At 41.0% G+C, this 27,761-nt stretch overlaps 2 protein-coding genes across 4 annotated transcripts in view; one reads left to right on the top strand and one right to left on the bottom strand.

Moving 5' to 3' along the window:
- Purg (purine rich element binding protein G) overlaps nt 1-14,794 on the top strand; it is a 32,071-nt gene extending 17,277 nt beyond the window's left edge. For all 3 annotated transcript variants that reach the window (XM_050146692.1, XM_050146691.1, XM_050146693.1), the window contains exon 3: nt 13,894-14,794. In XM_050146692.1, the coding sequence (XP_050002649.1) occupies nt 13,894-13,998 (105 nt within the window). In that variant the 3' untranslated portion in view covers nt 13,999-14,794. The remainder of the gene's footprint in view (nt 1-13,893) is intronic.
- Nucleotides 14,795-21,433: 6,639 nt separating this feature from the next.
- On the bottom strand, nt 21,434-22,056 carry LOC126504393 (60S ribosomal protein L26-like). Its single transcript, XM_050146694.1, has one exon. It carries the CDS (start codon nt 21,921-21,923, stop codon nt 21,486-21,488), a length of 438 nt encoding a protein of 145 aa, XP_050002651.1. The 5' UTR covers nt 21,924-22,056; the 3' UTR covers nt 21,434-21,485.
- Nucleotides 22,057-27,761: the final 5,705 nt, after the last annotated feature.

Below are 27,761 nucleotides of genomic sequence, written 5' to 3' on the forward strand. Positions count from 1 at the left end.
GTGTGTGTGTGTGTGTTGAAGCTAACACAGAAATTAGTTGATGGTCATAAATTTTAACTAGACACAAAAGCTTTAAGTAGGCAGTTCTTATAGTTTGATGAGATTTTTAGACATGTAACCTAAATCTTGATTAAATAGACTTTAAGCTTAGTTTCCCATATGAAAACTCTTATTTCCTTGACTTGAATATAAATGCCAAGAGTCTCTTTCTTCCTCCTCTGCATTCCCCTCCACACCTTGCCCCGTGCTGATTGCATAAATCATCTCTCCTCATTTAATCACCACTGTTCCTCTTCCTGTTCCTTTGCTGCCTTTGGAATCACAGTACTTAACAGAATTCTAAATGGTGGCAAGCGGTAATGAAAGCGATCATTTAAAGCCTGCTAGGGAATACTATGTCATTCTTGTTTCAGAGATGCCTCACAAATTAAGGTGCAATTTGATAGAGGGTCTTCTGTTTCCTACACATTCTAAATTCTATTTAGACACTTTTGGGCCGTGTCCAATGTTACTTGATTCTAAACATCTTTTGGAGCCTAATCAAACTTGTATTTTCTTTCAACACATATTTCTTCTATCTGCCATGTTGTAGGCAGTGTATCCATACATAAGAGAAGAGTATTTGAAGTCCCATACATAAGAGAAGAGTATTTGAAGTCGTAATTAGCTGTATTTACTTTTAGCAATTGATCCTTTAAATATGATTGTTTACATTCTGTCAGTGCTCTAAATATATTTCACTCGTGCAAACAGACAAATACAACAGTACTATTTTAAACAGTAATTCCATTCCAAATCTCTCTTGCTGTCCTCAGATGGAAATAACAATCTGTTCCCTCTCATACCTACTTTGTTCAAGTGGTAATGACTCCCTGAGCCACAAGCATGAGGGGTGATCATGCAGCCCCGTGAAGTCTCATCATATAATGCTGCCATGATTTCTGTAGTTGGAAGGCAAAACATGGTTACATGTATTCCATAGTTGCTCTCCCTGCCTTGGGCTTTTGTGTTCTGCCTGACTTTATTTTCTTTAGTTCATTGACTGAGTAGTCACAGATTCCTGTTCATGTAGTAGAATTTATAAACACTCACCAATGTTCTTTACTATGATGACTGTGTCACTGGCGAGCCAACCGGAACAAGCCTGATTCATCAGCTGATACACTAATCCTCACATAGAAGCATTGCCGTGCAAACCACTCGGATATTCAGTTATTTGTGCCATAAGAAAGTAATATATCCTGAACATTTTCCTATGACACTTTATTAACTATTAAATATTTTCTAATTAAGTTTAAGGCTGAAAATGAATACAGAACTTTAAATTATCATTTATACATGACTTGGAATCATTTTCAGAGTTCGTTCCCATACTCAACCACCTTTTATACTGATTTTAATTAGTTGAATATTGCTAACCTCACTTAGACATACACAGCTGAGGTCCTGGCGGGTGATGTGACATGCAGTAATCACCAGCCTGGCTGATATTAAAGTAACAAGGTATTGATGGGCCCACTGATAATTAAAGCCTTCATACTAACAGGCAAATTTAAGATGGCAAACTTGAAAACAGAAGTTGGTCGGGTTTTGTAGTTAATTTAAAGGGTTGCTAAAACTGCATTGCAGGCAGATGTGTTAGTGCGTGCCCATAATCCTAGCACTTGAGAGAGAGGTGGAGGCGGGAGAGCACAAGTTCAAGACCAGCCTGGTCTACAAGAAAGTCTATCACAAAAAGAAAAAGAAAAAAAAAGGAAAGAAGCTAGAAATAAATTAACATTGTTGAATTTTTTTTCTTGGATCTACATGGTCTTTAGGCTCAAGTCCACACTAGCTTTATGGTAGGTTTGAGCCCTGGTAGAAGACACAGCAACTCGGTGCTGTGGTGATCATGTCGGTACCTAGAGTACTTAACTGGATTCTGGCCTGTCAGCACCAGGATTCTGGCTTTCCAGCTTCAAGCTAGCATTAATCTCCCTGCCTGAGCAACCTAATCCCACCTCGTCCTCCGGTCATTTACTGTCTTTGCACCTGCGTGGTGATTTAGCCTCCTCGTTTGCACAGGAGGCCTCATAAACCAGCTAATGAATCTTTTCCCTGTGTTCACTTTTCATGTCTAATTTATTGGCTTTTTCATGTATTTTTTGAGGACTTCATACACGCTGTGGCCCTATGCTCCTATGAACAGGAGATTTACAAGTGACTATATTGTAAGTTAAAGGCAGGCTTTTTCAAAGATCTCTTTGGAGGTAATGTGTCAGTTTTTGATCAGACCAGCTTGAGAACCCACGTCTCTGTCCCCTGCACAAGGGTTCACAGGGAAGAGTCCAGCTCGCTGCAGCTTCCTCAGTCATACGCACGATGTCGGTCATGTTCACTGCGCCATCTCCAGTTCAGTAGGGATAATCACAGTGTGATCAAAGCTTTGAGTAGGAAATTCCACAAAATCAATGACCCCATCCTTGGTATTCACAGTTTACCAGAGGGGTAGCATTACTTAGGAATTAGCCATCTTAATTTCTGTGTTTTATATGCAGATTGAATTATTTTGACCTTACATGTATGGCCATAAAAAGTCCCTGTGCAGGTTGGCCTAATCTACAAAAATTATCATATATTTATAAATTACCATATATTTAAATATGATATATGTAAATTGGACTTTGAAATGCTGTATATGACTAGAATTATCAAGAATGGAATTTAATAGAAGTTCCACAATTACGTTTCACTATGAAAAGAAAAAGACAAAAATCATTATAATCTACTTTCTCCACTCTTATGCAATAGCAAGGATTTTAATAATGTTTCTAGGTCCCAAGTCTCCCTAAATCCTCAAGCACTAGTACAGCGTAGTAAAGACATTGGTGGCAGCCAGTCCTGGCTTCAAGTCTGAATTCTATCAGATGTATAATTTGGGGCATCTTACTAAACGTAATAGTGTTCTGAAGACGTATTCATTCAGCATGCAGTTTGTGCTTAGTGATTATCCACAATGTCTTGAACAGCCTTCTGTCTCCAGGGCCATGTATCAGTTCCAAAGCAAGAACAGGTAGTGATCCATAGCCTCCTTAAGAAAACTAAACCTTCTAAGATACATGGAACCATAGCAAAGTGTCTGTCACATGCTGACACTTAAGAAACATTAGCAACATTATTAATTCTTTCCAACCCATAAAAATGCATGGTTCCACAGGAAGTATAGCAAAATGATGCCGAATTGGGAGGCAGCCCCACTCAGTTACCACAAAAACTCCCAGGTAGCAGTGGCAAGGAAAGCTGAACTCCTTCTAATCTTAGAAGTGTTTTAGTTATTTGTCAAGGGCATGAATACTTACGTGAAAATCACTTGGACAGAAAACCAAAAGCACTAATGTACAAGAAAAAAAATACGTAATACTCCATCAGAATTTTCTGTTTATCCAAAACATCATTAAGAAAGTGAAAAATGTTTAAGAAATTTAAAAAATGTTTCCATTAATAAAAAGGCAAGCATTGGGTAGTTCACATGATGAAAACAAGTTACCTCTGCACTAAAAGAATTACTTTGCATGTTTCCTCATCCTGACCTGGCTAGCCATAATGGCTTGACATCCTTGTCTGCATACGCCATCCACTTGGATTCATTCTGAAGGAATGCCCTTTACCCTCGTAAAAGATAGGGAGAAATTTCAAAGATGTTATGTGGTTTCTTCAAGACCACTTAACTACTCACTTCAAAACTTGCCCTAGATCTTGTCAAATGGTTTCTCTTCTAGCCAGTGTTCATCTTTTGCTTCAGAATCAGTGGAAGTGTTTTCTCTCAACTGCTAGAATTTTCTCACCCTTTTTCTAAACTTGAAACCAACCAGCATCATTCCAAGTCAAGTGTGGTGACAAATACCTGTGTTCTCAGTCACTCCAGAGGCAGAAGCAGGACTGCTAGTCCCACTAAGGCCACAGAGTGAGTTCAAGGCCAGCCTTGGCTACTAGGTTAAAACCCTACCTCAAACCAAAAAACAAAAAGTGGTAAGAGCATAAGTGGGCTCATTTTAAGACCTTGAAAGGGAGATGCTTTCCACATGCGAACTCCCGCGTCTTAGGATACAGGGAGCAGCTACAGTGTGGCCCCAGTAGTTGTTGTAGAACGCTGTGCGGATCACGGGATTGCACTTCCCCTTGGATATATGATCTGTATTTTTTTTTTAATCTCACACAGGAGCCCTGTTTTCTTTTGATTACTTAGAGATTTGTAAAACTACCAGGAATGTTTACCGGAACCATCTTCTGACTGTCCATTGCGTTGACTGCACAAGTGTCTAGTGTTTCCTCGGAGAGGTGCACAGGCTGTTAGTGTAATTGAACTGTCAGAGGAAAACTTTATACCTAAGAACCTGTGTTATCTTCTTATTAATTTATTGCTTATACTATCAACTTAATATTTACACAGTCTTCTGTTTATGGCTATGATCATAAGTGTGGATTAGAAACGTCATCCTTCTTTTGTTTTTGGTTTAAATGAATTGATGCCTGCAGTTTCACTACTAATCAATTAGAATTTGTGATGTGGAGTAAGAAGCCACTTTTCAAGTTAAGGAATAGCAGTTTAAGGGAAATTGGGTTATTCATTTACTTTTCCAACATACCCTTACCATAGCCCTCGTTGTGCAGGGGCATTGTACTTGCTCATTTTGTCCCTCTACTCTCGGGTGGAGGTGATTATGAATAGTAAAATTTTGTGTTAGATGTCTTTGTGTGGCATGTGGATGTGGGACAGCATTAAGTCTTTGGTAGGTTTTAGTTGAAATTAACAAAAGGAATGAATTGGAGAAATGATTGGCTTTTGATTACAGTTTTAACTTTACAGATGAATACGTGGTGTCACTTTGAGAAAATTCTGTTCAGTGTATTAGCATTTTCTCCTCAGAACTAATATAATTTTATTTTATTTTTAGAATAATCATAAAGTGTAATAAGGTTATTTCTGTAGGAAACTAATCATCCATTGGATATTTGACGCAGAAAGTAACCTCTTTAAAACTGATGAACACCGGGCAAATCATAATAGTGAGGTAGTCATAAATTAGGACCCAGCCACTGGCATCCCAAGGTTTTTAAATATGGAATACTCTGTGTGTGTGTGTGTGTGTGTGTGTGTGTGTGTGTGTGTGTGTGCGCGCGCGCATTGACATGGTGCCAAATGCTATACCCTTCCGTCAGTACTCCATGACTATGGGGACATGAAGGTTTCCATAACCCAGAAAGTTCCTGTATTCTCACTCCCAATCATCATCCCCACAGCCCACTTACCTTCCTAATTTCCAAAAGCATCCATTGATCTAAGTTGACACATATTATTTGTGTATTCTAGAGTTGTATTTAACTCAGCTTGTATTGTTTTCATTTCGGTTTCTTTCGTGTGCCTACTAGACCATCCATGTGGTTGAGTTTCACAGTGGTTTCTTTGTATGGCTGATGTCTTCTTAAAACATCTGAGCTGTGCATCTAATGTATTAATATCTTGACAGTAAACATTCAGTAAGAATACAAGGTGAGAAAATACTGTCTAATGATAAGTGACAGTCCCCGTAACTTCCAGGCACCTTTGCCACTTTAGCTGGGTCTGTATGGACCAAGAAATACTCTTTGGGACCCTTGAGTTATTCTACCAAAAATGAGAAAGTGGGTGAGAACCCATCAGCGATGACAGTAGGCAGGCACCAAACTGTTTCCGTCACTGAAAGCTGTGCTGTGGGAGGAGATTCTTACTGTAGCATCTAGTTTATCAAAACACCCTGGACTAGAGCTGGGCCTGGTGCTGCAGACCCGCAATCCTAGTGCGTGGGAGGCTGAGGCAGGGGAATTACAAGTTCAGTACCAGCCTAGGCCTAACTTTGTCTTATAAAGAAAATTGATAGACAGAATGTTTCCATTGTTTATTGATGCAGGGATGCCTAGGGAGCTGTTATGCACTGTAGATGATGCAACATGGGCCAACAAGCTCGGTTTTATAGTTAGAAATCCAGCTTGATCTGTAATTCCAAGAAAAGGGTACATAAGTCCGAGGTGAATAGGTACATCAAGATGGGCATCAAGATTACATCTGGGTTTTTCTAAACATCCAAATGATATCCGAAGTTTTGCCAGTTTACTCCGAGTCAGTAAATTTGAGCAAATGCTACCTGCTTTGCTATATACCAGTATGCCTAAAGGGTGAAAGTTTTCCTCTTCTGTTGTCTTTTGCAAGAGAGTTTTATCTGTGTCCTGTGCATAACTGAATTTGATGTCACCCTGCATCCTTAACTACCTCCATCTCCAACACTAGGAGCTCAGCAGGATCCCAGCTTGTTGTCTCATACCAATCACATACACACAACAGTACTCTCTTGACATTCTAGAAGGATAACACATCATTTTCAATGTTTAAATAATTATTTGGCAATAGAAAAGAGTCCTGTAGCAACATAATGTTTATATCAGTTCATGGGAAAAGGTACCCAAATGAGATAAAAAAAAAAAAAAGTAGCCAGAGTGGTAAGAGGATATTAATAAAACTTACTTTAGTTTTATTTAGTTATTTTAGTTATCCAAATCTCATATCCACTTACGTTCTTATTCCTTTTACATCCCCACCTAGCACTTAGTACCCCTACAGTCCCTCTTTGGTCTTTTGTAAATGCATGTGCATGTGTGTGTATGATGTCTGGAGGCGGGCGCGCATGCCATGATGCACATGTGGAGACCAGAGGACAACTGCAGAGAGTCACTTCTGTCCGTGCACTTTTAGGTGGCTTCTGGGGATCAAACTCAAGTCACCAGGCTTGTACAACAAGTGCCTTTACCTACCGAGCCATCTTGACTGTCTTCCTTACCCGCTCATACTTAGTCTTCTCCTGGTTTTACTCTCCATATTTTAGTCTGATACTGTCAAAAACACTGAAGTGAAGCTTCTCTTTAACGTGACCTACTTTTGCGTAGAATTTGGCCTACGTTGTATTTCTTATTTTTAAAAGGCTGGTTAGATTTGAATTACTAAGAGAGCCTCATTAGTGTACTCCAACCTATAAGGAAAACTTCCAGAGCCATCAGAATAAGCCTCAAGGATGTATCCTCAATTCTACAGACTGCTAACTTCTTTTGTGCAACATCTAAACAGTTCATCATTATTTTAGTTGTCGTGATTAATTTTAACTAGCTGCCAATAATATTTCTTGCCAGATGGAAAGAATGAGAATATGCCCCATTCCCATTTGAATACGAGAAATGATATCAGCTTAATGTGAGGAAGGTAAAGAGCTCATGGTGAGAGAGCTACAAACTTCATGTCTTGGTGCATATACACTGCTGGAGGGACTTGAAGTCTCCGCATAGCTTGAAGTTGGCATTATAGTAAACACCTTTCCTCTTTCCGTTTACTTGTGATTCTGGAGAGCAAAAACCAGACTTTTATGGGGCTAGAAGCGTTGGCTCAGTGGTTGCGCATGGGCTTAGCACATGCAGGGCCCTAGGTTTAATGCCCTTCACCCAGAAGAGTTGACTTCTCATTTTTAAGGTTTTTTTTTAATCACCTTTTTGTTGTTGTTGCTTTTTAGTCAACACGGTGTCACAAAAAATGCTGGTTTTATATACATTTGAGTGATTTTAAGTTAGAACGTCAAACTTAAACATCAAAAGCCACAATCTTTCCACTAATTTTATTTAAAACCACAACTCTGATTTTCACAAGAAATAATTCACCTTACTCTCTTTATAGTGGAAAATGAGGTCAGAAAATGACCCTGTTCTTTAGCCAGTGAATTTTTGGGAAATGGTGGAAGGAGGGCAGCTTCCTAAATACTAATTTTATTGACAGGACAAAGTATTATTGTATGCACATGCTATTGTAACTTAAATAGGGTTATTCAGGATTTAAAGTACTTTTTTCAAAATTGCTACCAAAGAAAGTATAGTGATAATTTATTGAAAGAAAATGTCTAATTCTCAGAGGTGGGTGAAACTTTCAAACCATCAAACTTTTGAGGCTTAACTTGCTTTTTTGTTCCTTGAAAAGAAAAACCATTTTTGAGTCCCACCCAGATTCCCATTTTGTCAGTGTAAGAACCAGTTATTACCATAAAGAGCTTCAGAGCCAGAAAAGGCTGTTGGCATCTAGTCTAATCTCAGAAGTTGCTCAGTCCAAGGAGATCACGGTCTTCCCCTGGCCTTGGCTTTCCTACTTTAACCACAGTCTTCCAATCCCAACTCATGTGGATATATAACTGACTCTCCGTTCCTTCTGATAGCATCCATATGCATGCTAGTGGCTGCAGCTGTGTGGCTCATTGTCTTGATTCACTTCTATGTCTGAATTAGCATCAGGAAAGCATTGGCTGCTGTGTGCAGCAGCTCAGCTTTGAGCTAGAACGTCTGGCAAAGATAAAGATGAGCAAATCAAAGTTTTAGAGGAGGTTGTAGTCAGTGGTGTCGCTGGTACTGTAAAGAATACCCTTCAAAGAGCTATGTCACAGCGACATAAGAATGAGGAGAGCTACCCTGCTTGTCAGATGGCAGTGCCGCCTACAATACTGTAATGGAGGCCAGCATGGAGAGCCAGTGCTAGGCAGAGTATAATATAAATGTTATTTGTCTTTGTTCTCAGTCCTGTTTCAAATGTGTTAAATCAGCAGGTATTATTTTGTATATTCCATGAGCTAATCTTTCTGTTGGGTCTAACTATTAGAGTAGACTGCAAGATCCTGTCTTTTACACTGTGTAAAGATGTGTCCCCGTGATTGGTTTACTAAAGAGCTGAATGGTCAATAGCTAGGCAGGAGAGAAGAGGTGGGATTTCCAGGGAGAGAGAGAACTCTGGGAAGAAGAGAGGCAGAGGGATGCCATCAAGACACAGAGCAAGTCAGGCATGCGGTACATAGGAGAGGTAGCCGAGCCAAGTGGCTAAACATAGATTAATAAAAGCAGGTTAATTAAGTCATAAGAGCTGGTTGGGAAAAAGTCTAAGTTAAGGCCAAGCTTTCATAATTAATATCTCTGTTGTCATTTAGCGAGCTGGTCCCACAAAAAAAAACTTACTACGGTTTTCAGCCCCAAATATCATAAAATATACTTGGCATAGAGTGATAGATGCCATGTCACTACCTACAGAGCAGAGAAGCTCTGCTCTTAGAAGCTCTATGCAGTTCAGCCACCGCCCACACAACTGATTGATGTCGCCAGCCTCAGCCAGATACAGTGAGAAATGCATACTATAACTGTTGTGAGGCATTTTACAACTGAGAGTTCTCTAACCACAACAGCTAAGGAAAAGACAGGCGAGATTACATAGCAGAGTAAGACTGGGTCCCTTGCAGATGGTCAGTATCTCTAGCAATGCCTAGACCTGCCACCACCAGCTATGGTCTAGGTAAACACGATTGTCTAGCTCTTAAACTGTCAGAAATGTGTGTGTTAGCGAAAAAGACTGCACAGTATGAAATTGTTTGGAGTATTTGATCAGCTAGATATAGTTGGAATATTGTACATAATGTAGAGTTTCCGTGTCTGCAGTTTTGATTAAGAATTCCATGCATTTCAGTGTTTTGTAAGTATTTCTCTAACCAATTTTAAATGCCGAAACTATCAAAATCCATTACTTAACATTAAAAGGATTAATTTTATGCTCAGACGCTGTGGGAAGCTTCTGCGGATGGCTATCTACCTGTCCGTGTATTGGGCTAGGGTTGGTGGAGGAGGAGGGGTATTCCCAAGGATTTATCGTACATGCTCCTTTCTCCTTTCTATCTTGTCAGCTTCCTCGGAAGACTGCCATATCAATTTCTGCCCCATGCTCTAGCCACAAAAGATGGAGCGTTTATATAACTGGGCATTTCTTTCAGACACGTTATTAAGTCGTTTTTACACTGTGGAACAGTGGTTCTCAGCCTGTGGGTTGCAACCACTTTGGGGGTCTAGTGACCCTTTCAAAGGGGTCACATATAAGATATCCTGCATATCAGATATTTACATTATGATTCCCAACAGTTATGAAGTAGCAACGAAATAATTTTATGGTCGGGGGTCACCACAGCGTAAGGAACTATATTAGAGGGTCGCAGCATTAGGAAAGTTGAGAACCACTGCTGTAGGAGGAGGGTCTCAAACTGTAGAAAAAGGAAGGGATCCTTCTGGAGAGCCATTTGGTGTTCTGTGATGATGAACTAATCCTAACTGCAGCAGCAGTACTTCCTTATTCTAGCCAACCTTCTCCCTGTGGAAACAGCATTCTGCCCAGCTAGCCTCTGGCGTAAGAGAACCCAGGGACCCTGCACTTGTGACCACTGGATTCACAGTCTCACTGTCCCTGAATGGTGGCATTTTTATCCCAGCTTTCAGAGAAACGGTTTCAAGTTTAAATTTCATCACACTCAGAAATAGTAGAAATATTCAAAATTTAAATTTGTATGCATGCCAGGTATTTGAACCCTATATTAATACAGTTATTAATGGCAAAGAACCATCTTTAGTTCTCACCCAGTGAAATGGAAATTCAGCAATATGGGATCTTCCGCACAATTCTTTGGTCTGTTCTATATTTTGGTGCTTTGGTCTCCATCGTCCTTTTATCCTTATTATGTTTCTTCTAAAGATAACTTCTAAATATAACTCCTAAAACACATTTCCATTTAGTGTTTCTATTTAAATAAGAGAGAGAGAGTCATGTAGCATCAGCACCACACATTTTTGCTGTGCTTCGTAGGAATGAGCAGTTAAGATGGGAAACCTCGGTATTTAATACTGTTTTCCAAATGGGTTACTAGCTCATACTGCCGCTCCATTGAGTGAAGATAGTAAATATAATATGTAGTCAAATAGACAAAAATAAAAACCGTAGCTAAGCCGATACGTTTCTTAAAGTGTAAGACTTCTGTGCATCGCATGGCGGAGTATGACTAACGTTTGCCTGAACAAGCTCTCCGGGGCCGTCAGGTTCTGTGGAATGCTTTCACTACACTTGGACATGAATCCTCGCAAAGACGTGGGCTCTTAACCATTACCGCTTAAAAGCACTATGCTGCTTTTGACAGTTATTATAGTTCACCTTCCCTGGTTATATTCGTGACGTTTGTGAGACTGTACTAGTATGCAAAAGATGAACCTATGTACGTATTTAGAGTTTGAAAAAGTAGAATTGTGTGCATCTTAGAAAAATATATGGTAACTTGTGGCACTTTGAAAAAGGAATGTGCAATTATAAGGTTTATACCACTTTGACCGTTTTTTAACCCTAGAATTACTCTTCCTGAATCTAGCACTTTGTTCTTACTGGTAGTTCCTGTTTGGTTTGTGATGTGGAATGTCTCACGTAGACTATCTTCCCACTGAGTTTTCTCTTCGTGTGTCCTGACCTCAACACCTTCAAAGAACAGTTTGAATGAACCCAGTGATGGTCAGGAAAACCATGACCATTCGGTATCATGAGCATTTGCTCTCGTGCCGATTTAAATATGAGCAATTTTCTGATTAAAATTCTTTAAAACAATATTTAAACCTTAAAGTAGTGTTTATTGAACGAAGATAATTTGGTAGAAACCCTGATAGTCACAATTCATCCCAAAATCTAAATTTTCCCACACAAACAAGATATAGTTGTGCTTAAAGCACACCCTTCTTCCCAAGGGGAATAAGACATAATAAGTGGGTTTCTGTGTGGACATGGCTCCTATCCATAGAAACTGTTCAGTCACAGGCATTTTACTGCGATATGCCGATGGGTCATAGCAAGGTGGGTATAAATGCTAACATTAGGGGTTGGCATCAGCATAAATTATGCATAAACGTATTGCAGTAGAAGGCATCTATCATGCCTATATCTGAATAATTTACCATTGATTTTCTCCAGCCTTCCCCACTTAAGGCTGCACAATCATTTTAAATAAAGGAAAATAGAATCTGTGAACAAATAAATTTTTTAAATGGCCTCATTTGCCACAGTTTGAAAATTCTGTTGATTTTTTTTTTTTTGAGGTTCAATGACTACTAACAACTTCTGAGTCTTACAAATAAATCACGGCGCTTAGGAAGTATACATTTCCCCTTCCCTTCAAAATGCATTCAGAATTGATGCAAATTCATAGCTTTTATAATTGTTAAAATTGCCGTCTTTATTGAAAGATTAAATGATACAAGAGCTACAAAAAGACTGCTAATTAATAATGTAGCCCCATTTGCTATCAGACTTCTGGTAGTGCTGGGTTTCTTACAAGGCCTTAAAATATTTTAGTGAAAAAAATTACCTGGAAAAAGAAGGCACTTTATTATCTGGAACTATTTATCTATATAGAACTTGTCTAAAAATCCCTTAAAATAGTCGTTATCCTTTTATAAATTTATCCTAGGTATACATTTTTCTAAAGCCACTTAGAATATAAAATGATAAAGTAAACTATTTTAATTTAACAGAAAATTGTTACATAGTATACACAATGAATAATACAGAAATGAAAATATTTAAAAAAGTATATGTGAAAATGGCAAAACTGCCTAAGTTAACATAGTTATTTGAAATTACCATGTAAACTATAAAAACATTCAGTAAAAAAAATTTAGACAGTTTTTATTTGTTAATTCTTTTTAATTATTTCTACCTTATCTTGAAGTAATCACCAAATAAGAGGGCAAACAGAACTGTCAAACTAGCCTATCATAACTTCGTTTTGTTTTTACTGAGTTTTAATGTAACCGTAAAGCATTAAGAATCCATTTTGTTTCTTATTTGCTCAGATCATCCAGGCTTGATAATTACCAAATTTTAATTATTCCTGTAAACATGCTGGTGTAGAAATGGTTCCTCTTGGGGCAATCAGTAGTCAGTTTATACAATGGATTTAGTCAGCAGAAAAACTTACAGGTTTTTTTTTTTTTCTCAAAAGTATCAACCCTCCTCTGTTGATCCCTTAACATCTGCCAACATAAAAATGATAGGCTCATATTTTCCAATTTCATTTGTAAACAGTGCACCTAAACATTTTAAGGAAACATTTTCCATGATATCCAGTTTTAGGTCTTTCTACACTTTAGCCCCTTTTTCTCTCTCTAGTTTTAAGTATTTTAATAAATGTAAATGTTTCCTAGACAAGCTCATCATTTCGTGATATAGAAGAGTCAAGCTTATCAGGTCTTTCCTTACCAAGAAGAAACTAAAAACAAATTCTGTGTCAATTGTTTGGTTTGTGTCTTTGTTTTCTATTTGAAAATAAGATCTATTAACCCAAAGGTGTGTTAATGTCAAGGCATGAACAATCTTAAATGTAGATCTATTGCGTATTCTGTGATGCTGAGTAGCAGGTTTTCCCAAACTCTGTGATGCTAAGAATTTTCCTTAGGAAGTTTGTTTAATGTTAGATTGTTGTTCTGAAAGATGTTGGTCCTAGTGGGATTTTTTAAGAACTGGAAAACAAACGCATGTATTACAAGTATAGAAATGGTGAATCGTAAACCTCCCATACAGTACTGATTCTATTTTCAGATGTTTCACTGTTAACTATAGACCACGGAACATTGCTGCCATGCCGTTACTGAGTACATTTTCCTAATGACCCTGTTATCACTATTCCAGGATTACATGTTGGGCAGATACATAATTGAGTCCTGTGTCTGCATGGATATCCCAGGTATATTCTTCTCTTGGCAAGTAAAAATGTTCTTTCCGTGACGCCAGCCACTGAGGTCTGAATATACCTGTATCAATGCTTACTGCACATTTCTTATACAGTATCTTCATTCGCCAAAATTGGCCTAGGCTAAAACTGAAGGGTTTGTTACATGCTTTCTACCAGAAAGGTTTTCAGTTCCATTCCTAGTGGGTTTATACTGTGAAAATAGTGGGACTCCCTTTATAATTTCTTACTCGCTAAATTTAAATTAATATTTTTTCTTTAGCTCACAACTTACCCTAAAGCCAGAGAGAACCTCAGCCCTTTTCACTGTTGTCAGACCAAGCATAAGGAACAGCCCTATGATACTACAGACACAGTTGAGGACTAAGGACTAAGTCCTTATGTTCCAGTCCAGAATAAAGACATTCGCTGAAAGAAATGAACCCAAGTTCATCATGAGTGCAAGGCTTCTGTACTTGGCATTCCTGCACGGAAGGGAAGACAGGTCTCCACGCCATTGGCATCATTTTCAAACTGACCTTATGCAGAAAGCCCTCCACCACGCTGGAGGACTGACTTCTTGACTCAGTCGGGTTTGCTGCGGGCGGGGTTGTTTCTTTAATTCTTTAAGGCTTTCAGTTTCCAAATCGCTGTTTGCCAGCTTTGAGGGAGAAGACAGGTAGACTTGAAAATGCTTTCTTAAGAGACCATGTAACTATATAACTATGAATTTAAATTTTGACGGGGGTGGGGTCATCTCAATCCGCTGCCTCGTACAAGAAACATTTTTTTTAAAAATCTGTAACTGCTTTAGTGTTAACAGGGTACAAGGTGTTTTTGTCCTGTATCGTATTTCAAAGGTTCTCATCGGTTGTGACTGTATTGTACTGTATGAAAAGAAGTCGGAAATTGCCTTGTATTGTTTCTAATGGACCATCACACATACCAATTCAGTTCTCATGTTCCAAGTTTCCCAGTGATGCATGTTCACAGTTAGGTCCTAAAACCCTGTGGTGCTAACTCCTCCATGACTCAATGGTGCTGTTGTGGATGCTAACTGCATACATGCTGAACAAAGCTTGAACTTCAACCTTCCCGCCCTTCCTCTGTTTATATGAAGTAAATAAAATAACTTGAATCTGTCTCAAAGTATCATTGACAATCCAATAAACTGGTTTATATGTGTCATTGGTTTGGATTCTTATTTTTCAGAAGTCACCTCAGTCACACTGGGCCCCAAAAGCTGATCTTGCCATGTGTTTATGTCATTATTCATTTGTGCCTGCAAATTTATGTTGTCTCTAGAAATTTAAATCCAGTCGGTCTAACTTGGGAAACCATGTGTAGAGAGAGCTCGTATAATCAAACCCTGTCATTCCTCAAAGTGGGTTGAAAAGAGCATCTATGTGCCGGTGCAGTGCCTTTGTCTGGTTTAGTGGTTTGTTGACAATTGATCGTTGAATTGTGACGGACGAAAACATTTGCAGAAAAGTGAGTGCACCTTCTAAATCTTCATTTCATCCCAGACCACACTAAAAAAAAAAAAAAACTCACTTCTCCAAAGCTGTATTTAAGGGTTTGGGGATTGAAATGTGGGCCGGTGGCAGAGTCCCTGTGTAGCACTCACGAGGCCTCGGGTTCCATTTCTGTAGTGCAAAAGTCCGAAAGAAAATTTCATTCTTCGAATATGATAATAAGGACAGAAATAATCACATTATAACTTCTCGGAACAAAGCAGTATCATTTTTCAGAATGGATACTAGACACACGCATGATGGTAGTCTCGTGAGATGTTAAGCTTTGCAAGCTATACTGAGCTGCAGTGTAAGGAAAGCTGCTGAAATCACAGAACGTGTCTCCCAAGCCACAGATAAAATCTGATACTAAAGCCATATGCAGATTTGCAATCCAACCTTATATCTTACCTAGCCACTGGGGATATTAAGTTTTGAAGAAAAAAAAAATGGAAGCAAATTACCAGAGCTCCTCGGCCCACAGTCACTGACATAAAAAAAAAAAAAAAAGACTCAGGTTTATCCACCTTTACCACTGAGGTTCTTTGTTACACAATAATTTCATCTTGAATAGCTATTGGCTCTCATCTGGCTTCTGACATCAGAAACTAAACCTGACTACCTGAGTAAACGCTGTGCTCCTAAATCACAGCCTCGGTTTTACAGCACAGCATTGCGTGTGCTACACAGTCATCCCACGGCGCTCTCATGGAGGAGGGAGTAAGGGAATCTATGAATATTTTGGAGAATATTTCTAGTAATACTCGTTGACATGCAAGTTAATTCTACCTTCAAGAAAGAGTAAGAGACTAAGTTTCTTACTTCTGTTTATATGAAAAGATTTCCTACCTTAACCCTGAAGTCAATTAGATTTCTGTATTAACGTTCGCTATAGTGTTTGTACCGTCAAAAAGTTATCATCTTTGGGAGGTGCTCTGACGTAGTGAGACCATGCCTCACAACACAAGGAAGACTGGAGATGTTTCTTGGTGGTCAAGTGCTTGCCTAGCACAGATGAGGCCCCAGATTCAACTATCAGACCCCCAAAACAGCTCATTTCAATTATAAAACTCATCTGACTTAAAATATTTTTTTTAAAAAAATCAGTCCCTCTCTAAGCAAAACCTTGATTCAAGGATTTAGCAGTTGCATGTCTATCCATAGGCATCAAAAATATTTGGGGACATTGTTTTTTCAGATCCTAAAGTGATAATTAATTGCATTACAGATCTTAAAGCTCAAGATTTTTTTTTTCTCTAAATCCTTGCAGGGAAGCATTTTTGAGAAAAAAAAATCAGGTGTTCTCCATTAAGGAAAAATCTTATTAAATTTTGAACACTGAAAGCCCAGGCTTATTCCTTTTAGGTAACTAATTTTTCACATCAGGAATTGTTCTGAGTCTTTTTTGTTTGTTTGTTTGTGTTGTTTTTCGAGACAGGGTTTCTCTTTGGCTTTGGAGCCTGTCCTGGAACTAGCTCTGTAGACCAGGCTGGCCTTGAACTCACAGAGGTCCGCCTCTGCCTCCCGAGTGCTGGGATTAAAGGCGCGCGCCACCACTGCCCGGCTTGTCCTGAGTCTTAAAAGAGACAACAGTCTTAAGAAACAGAGTGTGCCTCTCTAGGTCATCACAAACTTGTCCCGTGTGTTCGCTATCACATCATGCCTCTGTCATGAATCTAAGTATAGATTCACACTTAGAATTAAGACTATCTTCCTGGAACTCCTCTTTATCCTTGGAAGGAGGGGGTGGATGTAAAATGTAGTACAGTTCATACAGAAAGGAACGGTACTTCATCGGGCTGAACAAAGCACAGAGCGCAGGGAGCCCAACACTACACATAATTCTCGGCAAATTGATGTCTTGTAGTCTGTGAATGGTAGACAAAGCTTACACTTTTTACAGAACATGGTGTTTGATGCCATGGAAGACTCAACAAAAGACATGACATGCAATGATTAGTGGCTTCTGAATGGAGGGATTGGCTCCCAGCTTTGTGTACTTAAAAACTCGGTTTTGTTAGCTCATTCTAAATGAATCCTAAGAAAGCCCCTCTAAACAAAATCATGAAGAAAATATTTTGGATGCCACATATCCAGTCAAGAAATGAAGTAATTTACAACAACAACAAAAAATCGTTACTCCTGGGGAAATTAGAAGAAGCTATGTCTAAGAAACAGATGTTGGATTTTGCTTTCCTCCTCGTCAATTTTTATTTTATGATAAGCCTTATTTTTTAATTTTAGAAACTACATTTTAAAGGAAATAAATGAACGCTAGAGAGACTAGAATTCCTTAATCAGTTGGTCAGCATATTCCTTTTTCAGTCGAAAATTCTGCTCAAATGCACAGGATGTTCCTTGGCAAATATAAACTCGAATAAAGGAGAGTGTGTGATATTCACGCACAGCATCCTGTCATGACGGCTTCGTGAGGCAAACCTCCAAAGAAATTCACAACAGAGCACAGTCCCTCTAGCTCAAGAGGAAGAACACTAACAAACCCTTATGCTTTGATTTTTCTCTAGATTCCATTGACTTAGCATCTTTCAATGTGGGGCTATTATGGCTTTTATAATTCAGTCACATAATCTCATTCAGTATCATTTAGGATCATTAATGATATGATACAATGGATGGTTATCATTAAGCATTATTATTGCTCATAAATAATTAATGACATATTACTTAGTTTTTCGATGCAATTGTTATTCATTGACCGTCAGCATTAATCCTCCACTATCATTAAGGATATCCTTCGCCATTACAAAAGTTTTACATACAGTGACTCTCTAACCATGCCCCCCCCCTTCCTTTTATTTGTTTCCTGGGTCTGGCTGTTGGTTTTGGTGTTTCTGTAACAGGCTCTCACTCATCTCAGGCCATCTCACGCTCAGTGTGACCTTGAACTTCTGATCTAGATGAACTTTCTGCATCCATCTCCTCAGTATAGGCATGGAGCACCATCCCTGCCTTTCTACAGTGCTGGGGATTGGATCCAAGGCCTCACACATGCTAAGTAAGCAATCACTCTACCTAAACTGAGTTATATCCCCAGCTCCTTATTTTGTTGAGACAGGACCCCAGTTACACTGTGAAGCCTTAGCTAACCTGGCACTCACCAGGTAGCCCAGGGTGGTCTCAAATTCACAACAACCCTGCCTCAGCCTCCTAAGTTCTGGAATTACAGGCATATACTACCACGCTTGGTTGGACCATTTCCCTTCATGATGGGACTTCGTGGAATATTTCAGTTCAGCAGTAGTGACCAGTGAAAGGTCAAGACCCAGCTCCTTTGCCCTCGCTGGGGCTCTTCCCAGAAGACCACAGCATCCATTTCGATGGACCAGATATAATGCTAGAATATTTCTCAACACTGCTCCTGGCAGCCACTGCAAACTGACCACACTCAGTATGCGGGATTGGCATATTTGCCATTCTTTCCTAGACACCCACCAGCACATGTCCAAGCCATCTGTGTTTGTCCAGATCCTCCAAGGTACAGATGCCAAGATGAGATTATTTGTACAAGAGCTTTATTTATTAAGGGAGCCAGTGAGGATGAACTAAGGGGAAAGCCGGCAGACCATAAATCAGGTCCCTCTCCTGTGAAGAAAAAAGCGTGAAAGAATAGGGAACCTATTTCTTAAACTGCAATGTAGTTCTATGCAAATCTCGTCCAAGCTGTGGGGAGAGTTTAAAGGAAACCCACCCTTCAGTAAAGGCCAGCATCTTGCAGGTACAGCCCTGCCTAGCATCACTATCATACTTAGTCAAAAAAAAAAAAAAAAAAAAAAAAAAAAAAAACCTTCTGAGGGGAAGCACATGGCAGTATCAACCCGGTGACTGATTTTGGAACATGACAGCTGGGTCAGTGGGTCATTTTTGCAGAGCTGTAGATCTGGACAGTGCATACAGGAGACCGTGGTTGCTGTGAGGAAATCCATCCCTCAGATTGCCTACTGCAGATTGCATGACTGAACTCCAGGCTGTTTCTACATTCTATGAGGCTGTCTACTGGATGGTCGACTATCGGGGTCACAGGCCTATGCCATGCACCTCCCTTACCATGAGGCAAATGCCCTTGTGGGAGACCTATCTCTGCTGCCATGCTCCACTGTCAGTTCTGAGATAATCAGGGGCGGCGTTAGTCAGGTCAGCTGACCGAGCCACATTGTCTCCTCGGTTGCTCCGTGCCTCTTCCATGACAACACATGACATGAAACTCGTTATAGTGCATTTGCAATTGAATATGTCTCAAATTTCTGGTCCATCCCCTTTAAAATACCTAAGCGGATAGCCAGGCTGTTAGCCAGCATCTGGGAACTGGAAACACAAAGTTTATGACCACATACCTAACTTGAAGTTCTTACATAGCCACAGATATGACGAGAGTTGCTGTTTCATCCAATGAGAGTGATAAGGATGAGACCATTTGGGCAGACTGCTCATACCACATGGTCATAGCCTCTGGTCCCACTCAGGCTTATAATCGGATGTACCAGGATGTGATCATGGACTTCCACTGCACGCATCCAACTCTGAATTAGAAGCTTCATTAGACTCCGAACCATATAATGGGCCATTCTGGTCTCATAATCCAGAATCATTATCTCTTCCAGGGCTTGATAATATCCCCATTACCGTTTCTTCTCTACAGTGGTTGGCATGGCTTTATCCCAGAGTCCCAGGGGCGGCACTTTGGGAGCTGATTCTCTCCGTAAAACCTGCCATCGCTCCAGCTTTGCCCACTGCATCCTTTTTCTACATCAACAGCTCCAAGCCATTGGGTCTATTCGAGCACCTGCATAAGCAATATGGCTGTTGTCCATGCCACACCACCATGCCCTGCTCTGAGCCTTATTAAAGACTGGCAGTTATATATCTCCACCACACGGTACATAGGTATAGGTCAATATTCTGTCTGTGGACCATATTGTCCTCCAATCCGAAGAGGTTTCACGGGCTGACCTTCCTTCGTGTAGGAGAGACACAAGAGGCACATATTTGTCCTTTCTTTAAAGATGTCCTGGCATGGTTTTGACTGTCAAATCCCCCAAACGCTTCACTGTCGTGACAGGGCTCTGAACATCCATAGGGTACATTCTGGAACCCTCATTTTCTTCAGCCTCCTCATCTTTTCCTCTGCCCGGTGTTACTTGTGCTACAACCTCGTTAATAGAATGGATACAGAATTCTTTCCTCTGGAGAGCAACTCAAAAATCTCCCCTTCACTAGGGGTTGCTGTTGACTTTATCTAGATAAAGCCACAGTAGTTAGTTTTCCCTATTCCCTGAGGTTGAATTCCTGAGGATGTTGAATTCCAGGACACTTAATCAAGCTCTCAAAAAATATAGCCTGAAGGGTACTCCTTCAACTCCTGTCAGGATAGCTGACTCTTGAAACTGATTCCTTTTTTTGTTTGTTTGTTTTTTTGGCTTGGTTTGGTTTTTTGTTTTTCAAGACAGGGTTCCACTGTTCCATTGTTTAACTCTGATTGTCCTGGAACTCGCTTTGTAGACCAGGCTAGCCTCAAACTCACAGAGATCCACCTGCCTCTGCCTCCCGAGTGCTGGGATTAAAGGCATGCACCAACGCCACCCTGCTTGAAGCTGGTTCTTGAAACTTAACTGTAATGTCTCCTTCCTTAACAGATTCCAGCAGGTGCCCACCCAGGCTTCGCTGAGTAATGAACCTTGATAATCAGGCAGGGAAGCTATTGAGGAAAGCATGTGCTACTTTTTTGTGTTATCGAGAGCAGCGTCACGCACAATATAAGCACTAGCATTTACCGGGAGGGAGGAGACACCTTACAAGCCTAAGAGGTTAAGTGGGGCGGGGGTGAGAGGGAAGGGAATATGTTTTCCTAGAATATATATTCAAAGGCATCCATCTACATATCAATTTTCAGTTTTCAGGGCAGGGTTTTCCCAGGGTCCCATAATCTCTTTGCCCCTTGCCCCAACATCTGTTCCCGGATGGACACCCACACACCGAGAGATCTTTGCAGTTCCAACTGGTCTTCGGCTCGCTCAGTCCTGCCTGCTCCGTCACATCACAGAAGGTAAGGACCTCTTCGGAAGCCTCTCAGGAGACACTGTGCCTCGCACAGTTGGTGAGTAAGTACGCTCTTTATCCTCCACTCTGACGAGTTCAGCTTGGCAGCAATAAGCCTAGCTCTGCCATCTCTGAAGATATTTCCCACTGCATAGCTTTCAGATGCCTCAGCTAGCACATCTGCATCCTTCTTCCCTGCCAGGCTACATTCTGAAGTGTGCCATCAATGGAACCTCTTGTATTTGATTCACTGCCTTTTTTTTTTTTTTACTCAAGCAGTCTTTAATGGAAACTGTATGAGACGCCCCTACTCCTGCATCTTCTCAATCGTTTCTTCCTTGTATTTGCCCTTCTCCTTTCCTACTTGTCGAGACTTGGCTTTCCTTTCCAGGATCTTCTTTCTGTCTTTGTCCAGCTTTAGCCTGGTGATCACCACCTTGCTGGGGTGGATGCCCATGTGGACAGTTGTGCCATTAGCCTTTTCCCGCTGCACCCGTTCAATGTAGATGACGTATTTCTTCCTGTACACTTGGACCACTTTGCCAATCTGCTGGCCTTTGTAGTGTCCCCGGAAAACCTGAACTTCGTCATCCTTTCGAATGGGCATCGAGCGAACATTGTACTTCTGTCTCAGCTCTTTGGAAAGGGGGGAAGACATGATCTTCCTCTGAATGTGAGAAGGTGCATTGAAATGCCATTTGCAGTTCTTGCTCCGGTCAGAAGTCACAAACGGACTGAACTTCATTTTGGCGGCTGCGATCCAGCCGATTCACTGCCTTTTGATAGCAACTGTTCCTTTGCCAGCTGTCAATCAGGTTTCCCTCCTCTTTGACTGTTGGACAGTTAGTGAATAAATTTCAACATAACATCTAACTACCTGTCTCCTGGGCACATTCTTTTTTTTTTTTTTTGGTTTTTGGAGACAGGGTTTCTCTGTGGCTTTGGAGCCTGTCCTGGAACTAGCTCTTGTAGACCAGGCTGGTCTCAAACTCACAAAGATCCGCCTGCCTCTGCCTCCCGAGTGCTGGGATTAAAGGCGTGCGCCACCACCGCCCGGGCTCCTGGGCACATTCTTGACACAATTTGCATTAAGTCAGGTCACCTGAGAAAAGAATCCAAGACAGGTGCTATGCTCTGAATGTGAAATGTCATCTCAGAGCCGTGTTAGGTGCTTGGACCCCGGGTGTTGGCTCTATTCTGGAAAGTTCTAGGAGAAAGCAAGTCACTGGGGATGGTTCTTAGGCGATGTCTCCTGCTGAAGCACCTTCTGGAAAACCCCTTTTCCTGTTTTCCTGGCTACCATGAGTTGAACAGCTCCACTCGACGTGTTCCTGCTGCCCAGGTATTCTACCACGCCACGGACCCAAAATCAATGGAGCCAGCCATGACCGATGGAAAACTCTCAAACTGGGATCCAAAATAAATCCTCCTCTAAGTTGTTTCCTCAGATGTTGATTACAGTGGTATGTAACCATTGCGTAGGACTGGGTATGTAAGAGATTTACTGAAGGTGAAAGTTGGTGAGGAGATAAAGGAGACAAGACATGGAGGAGCCTCAGACTTTTCCCTTCTGTGCCAGGTTTAATAGTTCACAGAGCATGGGTGTGTTCATTAGCGTTCCAGATCTTAGGACATCCTGTCCCTCTTTGTGCGTGGCATGCCAGTATTTTACCCATGGAATTGAAAACATACTGGATGACTTGATGCATAAAAAGCAGGACAGAGCTCAGGCCTTCAAGAAGCAACACGGCAGGAAAGTGAGGCCAACTCCATGTGTGCGTGATTTATGGTAGCATGGGAGCCAAGAGGGAACTGGCCTCTAAAACATGAATCCTCGATTCTGAGGAGGTATCCCACTTCCGGTGCCACAGTATCCCTGGCAAAACTGCTACCTGAGGCTATGAGTAAGGGAGAAAGGTAGCTTACTTGGCTGTTAGTAACTGGTTACTAGTTAGTTAGTTAGTTAGTTAGTTAGTTAGTAATTAGTTAGTAATTAGTTATCCCAACTGAGGAACAGGTACTTTGACTCTCAAAAAAAAATGGGCAAAGCTTACGTGCTCACACCTGCATGTGCACACACACACACACACACACAACACACAAAGTGAGCAAACCCAGGTAATGTATGCATATATATAATCCCAATTTCTCAGGAATCAGAATCAGGAGGATTTCTAGTTCAAGACCAGCCTAGGCAACATAAACTATAAAAATGAAACAGATGCGAGAGGATGTCCAAGTCCCACCCCTTACTAAAGGGCTATTGGCAGTGGAGAGTTGCTGAAGAAGGGAGAACCATTCTTTTTTGAGGCTATGGCTTGGTAGGTTTCCCATGCTCCAGTGGATGGCTTCATACCCATGCACTAAGTGGACCGTTCCCCATCCTCCAGGGGTGACTTCAAACCCATGCACTAAGAAGACTTATTTGGATGAATCTAGAAGGCAGGCATATTGTGGGACAGTTGGCCAAGAGCCATAGGAAGAATAATGGCAAATTTGTGCCTCTGTGATCATATTTTGTTTGTATATGACTTTCTCAAAAGTAAAAAAAGAAAAATGAAAGAGGGTAGGCAAAGAGGTCAGCTCTGCTTTCTCATGTGGTCACCATGCTATATGACACCCACACCCATCTACATGCCAAGACTCAGCTCATGACAGACATTATAGCCCTGCAACACAAAACCACTCTGCACAAACATACACACGGTTACCAACCAAACCAAGTATTTATTTAATGGTGACAGAAAGACTTACTGAAATCTCCCAGAAGGCATCAGTATCAAGCTATGAACTCTCAGCTGGATTGATCCCATGCCCTCTCTACCCTGGTAAGCTGTGATGACATTCTTCATTGAGCTCATGTACATGTCTCTCACCATCCATAATGATACTGAGGGTGGTCGCATGTACACACAAACCAGTCCCATAGGTAACAGTGTGCTTTGGGGTCCTTATCCATCCTTACAGTAGCCTGGACCAGGAAAGCAGGTCCTCACTGTGACTGACAAATAAGGAAGGACGTCTGGTTAACACAATCACAGAAGGGAGTGGCAAACATGAATGAGAAGGTAAGTCACCAGACTGTATCTGGAACACATCTTACTTGGAACCCTAGGCTGTGTCCATCCAATACCAAGAGAGACTGAGTCATGATCTACCTGTCAGTGACAGTCTGCCAAGTCTGAAACACCTGTCCAAGGCCTCCGTGTTTACACTAGGTGCTCAATTGACAAGACTGTCAGAGCAAAGAAAGCCGAGCAATCTTGACCCGCTGAGGATGCTCACAGTAGAGATGATTTCCTACATGGCCCTGTTTGGCATATCATGGGCTGTATCTTGCTAATGCGTACATGTAGTTATGTGTGTATGTATTATTGGATTAGACATATTTGGTAGGGTACCAAATTAACTACTTGGTTTGTGGGGTAAACTTTACAGAAACGTAAAAGGACATACAGAAGTTCTACAATGACATCAAGTCAAGAATCAATATTAAATATGAGCATGTAATCCTATGAATTTAATCCTAGCAACTTGGGAAGCAAACTTAGGAAAATATCTGTAAGTTTGAAGCCATCCCAGTCTATATAGTAAGGCCAGTCAAAGCTACACAGTGAGACCTTTAAAAAAAAAATAAGATAACGTTATATTCCAGGAATGAATAGCAGAGATTCATCTATCTTTAAAGACTTTAAAAATACCAAAATGACTGGCCCAAATCATATATCTATTCATTATCTAGTGTGGCTCCTACAAAAATTGTTTCTTGGAAAAAGACAGCAAAATACCTCAAATTCAATCAAATGCTGCACCTGGCATCCCAGGTATGGTTTCTGTGTTTTGCTTCTAGGATGTTTCACTGAGCTGTGAAATGCCCTCTGCTGCATCTGTATCAGAAAGAAGGAAAAGAAAACTTGAATTCTCTTGGGCTAGACTACAGTGTATGCATGTGCTGTCTTACCACAGAGCCCTGTGAAGTAGTTTACTATCTGTCAAAATACAGCCTAAAAGGAACTGGGTTTTCTGGGCCTTTGGTCAAACATCATCTCGGTCCACTCTAGCATCAGACCAATAAACAAAAGGGGTATGTATATCTTTTACACTCTTTCCATCCCCTCTTTCACAATAATCCCGAAGCCTTGGGAGGAAGGGGTGTGATATAGATGTCCCATTTAGGGATGAGGATTTTTCAGTCTCTTATCCTGTGCATGTTGTGAGTCTCTGTGTCCATCACCATCTATTACAAATAGAAACTTCTCTGATGAATGATGGGAGAAACACTCACCTATGGGTATAACTGTAAGTCAATAGGAATTGGTTTAATGCTGTGTCCACTCAGCAGAGTAATGGCAGTAGGTTCCCACCTAGTAGGCCCATGACCTGTCTAGCCACAGCTTCTTGGTGATGATAATGATGCCAGCTCTAGGTTGCATCTTGGGGAGTGAGCCTTAAATCCAATCAGAAAGTGGTTGGTTACTCAGATGATTTGAGGGCCAATATTGCAGTGGGAATTTCCTGTTAATCCACTTGTTCTTGTCACTCACAGTGTTCACAGTTGGGGGAGACCGATGATTGCTCTTCTCCTCCAGCACAGCACCTCCCAGCAATACACAAATTACCTGGTCAGGATGAAGCTTCCAGATCAGCGCCAGCTTGATAGCTCTACCATTTTATGCTTCAAGTGTGTCATATCTTTAGCAATAGGTGTTTATTGTGAGGTTGTAGGGGGTAACCAAGAGAATTGGCCATATAATCTGTAGTATTTCATGGTCTATGGAGCCTTATTAGCCAACAACTACCTAAGTGGAAACCTATTCCTGGCATTGGGCTTTTTGATTTATCTTCTTAGACTGTGCTGTAGGGCATTACTACCCCCATTATAAGGTAATTCCATTTAACTATATATTTTAAATAAAAGTGGAGTTGTGCATTGTACATTACACACACTTTAGGAAGCTTCTAACATAGCAGGTTTCCAAGTGACTGATTACAGGGAAATAGTATCTTCTGGACACAGCAGGACAGCTGCACACGTAAACTTGCAGTGGTTATGACAGCAAGCACAGACCTGTGATGTAACCAGAGACTGCCCTTTCATTTCCCAGCTGCCCAGACACAAACAAGAGCTAGGGAGATGGCTCAGTTAGTTAGGCATTCCTGTGAAAGCCTGGGGACCTGAGTTCAAGTCCCAGAACAAATATAAAAAGACCGGGTTTGGTACAAGCCCAGCACTGGGGAAACAGAGACAAGAAGATCACCAGGGCTTGCTGGCCAGCAGGAAACATCTAGTCGATGAGAGAATCTGTCTCAAAAAAATAGGTAACACCTGAGGAACACCACCGGACATCTGGCCTACACACACACACACACACACACACACACACACATAAACATACACACAAGGAAAACGTAGTCAACCAAGAAAAGGATGCTAAAAACCTAAGTAGCTACAATAACCCACACATGAGTCTTTTCCCAGAGGAATTGATCTATGACAAATAGATGATCTTTTATTGTTGATCTGATTATATTCAATATCAACCCATGTATTTTCCACAAACTTATAACATCGATTACAGAAGATTTTCAATGTCTTCCCTCCACATAACACGATACCATTTTCATGAAAAGAAAACAAAATGCATAGCGTACTCACTTCTGTTTTTATACACAAATATGTCTGAAAGAGCATACAAGAAACATACCGATGGGTGTCTTGGAGAAGAGGAACTGTGTGTGACTCATTCGGAAAGAGTTTTTCATGGGATCGCGTACTGTGTTGTTGCCTCAAATCATGGCCACAAAGAAAGCTACAAATAAATCAAGTCACTTACTCAGGCTCTCAGTCCTCCCCCCACTCCCTTGCCACATTTTCTTTTTCTAAGTCCACATTCGCACACACCATCAAAGTCGCCACCAAAGTGCTCATCCGCGCTCCTTCGGAACCTTCCAAAGCCGTTCCAGGCCGATTAAGAACAGGGGCTTCTCTTTTCCTCAGCGCTCACTTTCCTGAGGCCTGCCTTTCTCATCCTCCAATACAGCTTCGCGGTTGCTGCCGCCAGCTCGGTGATCTCTCCGTGTCCTCCAGCTTGTTCGTGGCCGCTCTTTCCACTATATCAGTCCGTGTGAGCCTGTTGGGCTTCTTCTCGGGACCTTCTTTATCGCCTCCTCAGCATCAGTACCAATTTTAAAAGCATTCATTTGGTAGGTTTTCCTCAGGGCCTAAGTCGGGGCCTGGCGCATACTTGACTCTCATTATGCATTGAATTATGCGCAAGCATGAAATTAGTGGACGGGCGGATGACATATTGCGCGCGCAGAAGGTCAGCTCATTTCGTCTACTAACCTTAAAATAGAAGCTGTCACTCTCAGATTTTAGGAAGGTTACAGACTTCGCGTCTGTTCTCAGGACTCCCTGAATGTGATTTGGAGATGTTCATCACCTTCCCAAGGACCTCCACAACTCCCCAACAACCTTCACTCCCTAACCCCACCATACCCCACCCCCACATCCAAGCTGGAAGGTGTTGCTAGATGCTTGTCAACTCGGGACATTTAATAAAAAGCCAAAGGTGGCTTGTTG

The sequence above is a fragment of the Alexandromys fortis genome, unplaced genomic scaffold (assembly GCF_014885135.2).
Source record: "Alexandromys fortis isolate MF-2015 unplaced genomic scaffold, M_Fortis_MF-2015_v1.1 scaffold_55, whole genome shotgun sequence".
Classification (NCBI taxonomy): domain Eukaryota; kingdom Metazoa; phylum Chordata; class Mammalia; order Rodentia; family Cricetidae; genus Alexandromys; species Alexandromys fortis.